The sequence below is a fragment of the Oryzias melastigma genome, linkage group LG14 (genome assembly GCF_002922805.2).
Source record: "Oryzias melastigma strain HK-1 linkage group LG14, ASM292280v2, whole genome shotgun sequence".
Taxonomy (NCBI): domain Eukaryota; kingdom Metazoa; phylum Chordata; class Actinopteri; order Beloniformes; family Adrianichthyidae; genus Oryzias; species Oryzias melastigma.
In genome coordinates, this window is record NC_050525.1 from 2,035,286 (window position 1) to 2,038,953 (window position 3,668).

General features: G+C 39.1%; 1 protein-coding gene across 8 annotated transcripts in view; it reads right to left on the bottom strand.

Annotated features, from left to right (window-relative positions):
* The window catches only part of auts2a (activator of transcription and developmental regulator AUTS2 a), a 495,300-nt gene that overhangs the window by 377,499 nt on the left and 114,133 nt on the right, over positions 1–3,668 (bottom strand). For all 8 annotated transcript variants that reach the window (XM_024266750.2, XM_024266748.2, XM_024266749.2 and 5 more), the window contains exon 3: positions 1,616–1,828. In XM_024266750.2, coding sequence (XP_024122518.1) covers positions 1,616–1,828 — 213 coding nt within the window. The remainder of the gene's footprint in view (positions 1–1,615; positions 1,829–3,668) is intronic.

Consider the following 3,668-nt stretch of genomic DNA (forward strand, 5'->3'; position numbering starts at 1 on the left):
CCGGTCCAACAACAAAGAAAAATAAATAAATAAATAAAATAAAACATAATCAATATAAATAAAGTTTAGCATTAAATACAACGGGGCTTATACTCAATAAATCCCTGTTGTGACAGTAAAATCTGTCCAACACAAGAAGCTCTCAGCCCGCATCTGTTGGCTCAGCTGTTGGACAGGACAAGTTAGAAAAAAAAAAAAAGAAAGGACACGACTAGATCCATTGAAGTTTGTCTCTGCACTCGTGCTGATCCTCAAATGAGACTTCTGCATCGTATTCAGGCTGCAGAAGTGCGGCTGCAGATGAAGCCATGAGGAAATCTTTTTTTATTGATTTTACAGAGGAGATGCACGATCAGCTGAGATGCTGTGGGATCTCTGATGGAGCCTGCTGTGCTGTACTCGGACAGACACTTCAGAAGTGGATTTAATCAGAAAAAAGTCAATTTCCATTAGTTTTGTGAAAAATGTCCATCCATTTTTAATACGCAAAACCAGCTCCTCTACGCGCAAAAACTTTTTTCGATTCCATTAAAAATAACTAATTATCAAAAATCCATTTAGCGAAATTTCAGAGTCAATGTGAAAGCACCTGGGGTTTGTGGGAAATGAATGGAGAGTGCTGCTCACCCTCAACTTCTCACTCAGGCGTTTGAGGAGCGCAGCTCCTCTAATAAGTAAAAGAATTGACAAAAACAACTTTAGTGGAGTGTTTTCTTCTATTGCTTTTGTTGTTAACCACAAAATAAAGAATCTTAAACCAGGTAAAGTTTCGGCGTCTCCGTGCGGTAAAAGGAGAAGAAGACGCTTCATTCTTTGTTATAGATTATCTTGTTATAACCAGAAAAAGATTTAAAAAAAAAAAAAAAAAAGTGGGATACTCCGTTTTTGGCTTCAGCAATAATGAGCATATATTTTAAAGCTGTTTTAATTCTTTGTAAAGGAAAGTGTGATTTAAAAAAATATCAAGCAGCTCACAAGTGAGTTGTGCTATTTTTAGAAGAGACCTGCGGGCGACTTATGTGGTGCTTGAGGGCGACCTGGTGCCCGCAGGCGCCGTGTTGGTGACCCCTGTGTTAAAGGGTTAAATGCTATGAACAGTGATACGACTGCAGCCGCTGGAAACATTAGAACATTTATTCCGTTGGGGTCATAATGAAGACCCAAAAAACCCCAAAAGACAATCTCTAGAATAGGACTCAAACGCAGGTCAGGTGATCACCATGACAACTCCCATGTTTATCGACAACTTTAAGTCAAAAGTTTATTGTCATTACACTGACTTCATCTCCTTTCAAAATTTCATGAGTTTCTTCAATTTTTTTCTCAAAAACATCATTTTAATGAAGGTGTGAGTGTATGGATTCATATAAATGATAAAAAGGACATTTGGCCAGTAATATTTAAACCAACAACTCTTTCTAAATCAATTAAGTCAAATATGACATGGTTCCATCTCACCCGGTCCTGCTGCTTGCTCTCCTCCTTTTATTCTCCTCTCAAACTACCTCTGGAGGCAGATCACTGAACAAAATATGAACAGGCTTTTCATAGAGCACATCGAAGCGTCAAAATGATGCCTCAGACGCCATGAAATGGGCTTGTATCATCAACTCACCATTGTGTTCTTCTTGTTCTGGTGTTTCTTCTTCCTCTTTCCTGCTGTGCGTGCCAGGCGGGGGTTATTCTCCTGGTCTGACGACTGGTGGCGGAGGAAACTGTTCTTGTAGTGCTCCAAGCTCAGGCCATTTGGGACCCTGGCAGCTTTTGTCTTGTGTGGCGGTCCTGCCTGGTTGTCCCCTCTGTCCTGGGGCTGTGATGTTATGCTCTTCTACAGAGAGAACAGCACCGAAGAATCCTGTTAGCCCACAGCTCTTCAGCAGAAGTCACAACACTGGTTTGGAGGATTCTACACAGCAGAAAACCATTAACTGACCACTTCATGCAATTCTCAAGAATTTGAGCAATTATTATCATTTTTTTATTTAATTTTGCATTTAGAATTATATTATTAGAAAAAAGAAGAGCTTGCAATTTTATGCTGCATGATTAAAATCCATCCATCCATCCATCTTCTTGACCGCTACTTCCCTTTCGGGGTCGCAGGGTGCCGGAGCCTATCCCGGCTACTGAAGGGCGAAGGCGGGGTACACCCTGGACAGGTCGCCAGTCTGTCGCAGGGCCTCAATCACACACACATTCACTCTCACATTCACACCTAGGGACAATTTAGAGTCACCAATTAACCTATGAAGCATGTTTTTGGACGGTGGGAGGAAGCCGGAGTCCCCGGTGAAAACCCACACATGCACGGGGAGAACATGCAAACTCTACACAGAAAGGTCCCAGCCGGGATTCGAACCGGGGCCTTCTCGCTGTGAGGCGAGAGCGCTAACCACTGCGCCACCGTGCAGCCCTGCATGATTAAAATGTACAAGTTAAATGTATTTGTAGACCTAAATACAGGTTGTCATTAAACCCAACAGAAACATAAACTAACAGATATAAACAAGTGTCAACATAAAAGCTTGTATGAATTTGGGTCAGTTTCTCCCAGACAATCCGGGAAAGTCTCACTACACCCTTTAGAAAAAAAAAAACACTGATTTGCATAAATATTAGTGTTATTATGATAGCTATAAATAAACTATTCTTTGTTTTTTTGCATGAATAAAATATAAACAAAGTTTGTTTTTTATAGTGTTTATTTCTGTTGTTGATGCATCTCATTCTGAATTTTTGAAATTGTGCTTACTGATCTCAGATTGATATTTTTGTGGCACAGAGTGCTGAAAAACTGGTTGAAAAAATCTTGGAATTTTGAAGCATTGTGGGTACTGTAGTCTAGAGCCAGGCTTCAACATGCTTCAACTGTTTGTGAATGAGTTCAGGCTGCCACAAACGGTTATTTTAATAGTCAACTAATCACAGATTATTTTTTCTGATTAGTCGACTAATCAGGTCATTAACAAAATGGCTGTAAAACACACATCTTAACCATCATTAGCTTTAAACTAACTACAAATAAAAACAATGAAGACAATAGTTTATTAAACTTTTAATGAATCGTGCAGCTTCTGTCCTTCATTAATTTCTGGGATTAAAACAACATTACATCAAATGAGAGAGAGATTAGGAATATACTTTACATCAAACTCATTTTGACAGGTGACCTTTGACCCTACACCATCCATCAAACTCGTTTTGACAGGTGACCTTTGACCCTACACCATCCATCAAACTCGTTTTGACAGGTGCCCCGCCCCTAAAGATGAAGTAACAATTTAATATCAGTTTTATATATAAAGGGTTTATAGGTTAGCATCTGAAATAAGGAACTATTTTTCACAAAAGATCAAGTTTTGGTCTCACTGACTCAAATAATGAAAAAAGTGCATTTTTAGTGCTGAACGCTCACAACTGTTCAACTTTACTATACTCTGACTCCATTTAATATGAAGTAACTACTAATCGACTGTCAAATTAGTCATCGACTATTTTAAAAGTTGCTTAGTGGTCGATTAGTTGACTAATTGTGGCAGCACTAGAATGAGTTAAGTAAAGTTTGACTCATCTGACTGCTTTGTAGAGCTGCCACAAACGATTATTTTAAAAGTCGACTAATCACCGATTATTTTTTACGATTAGTCGACTAATCGCGTCATACACAA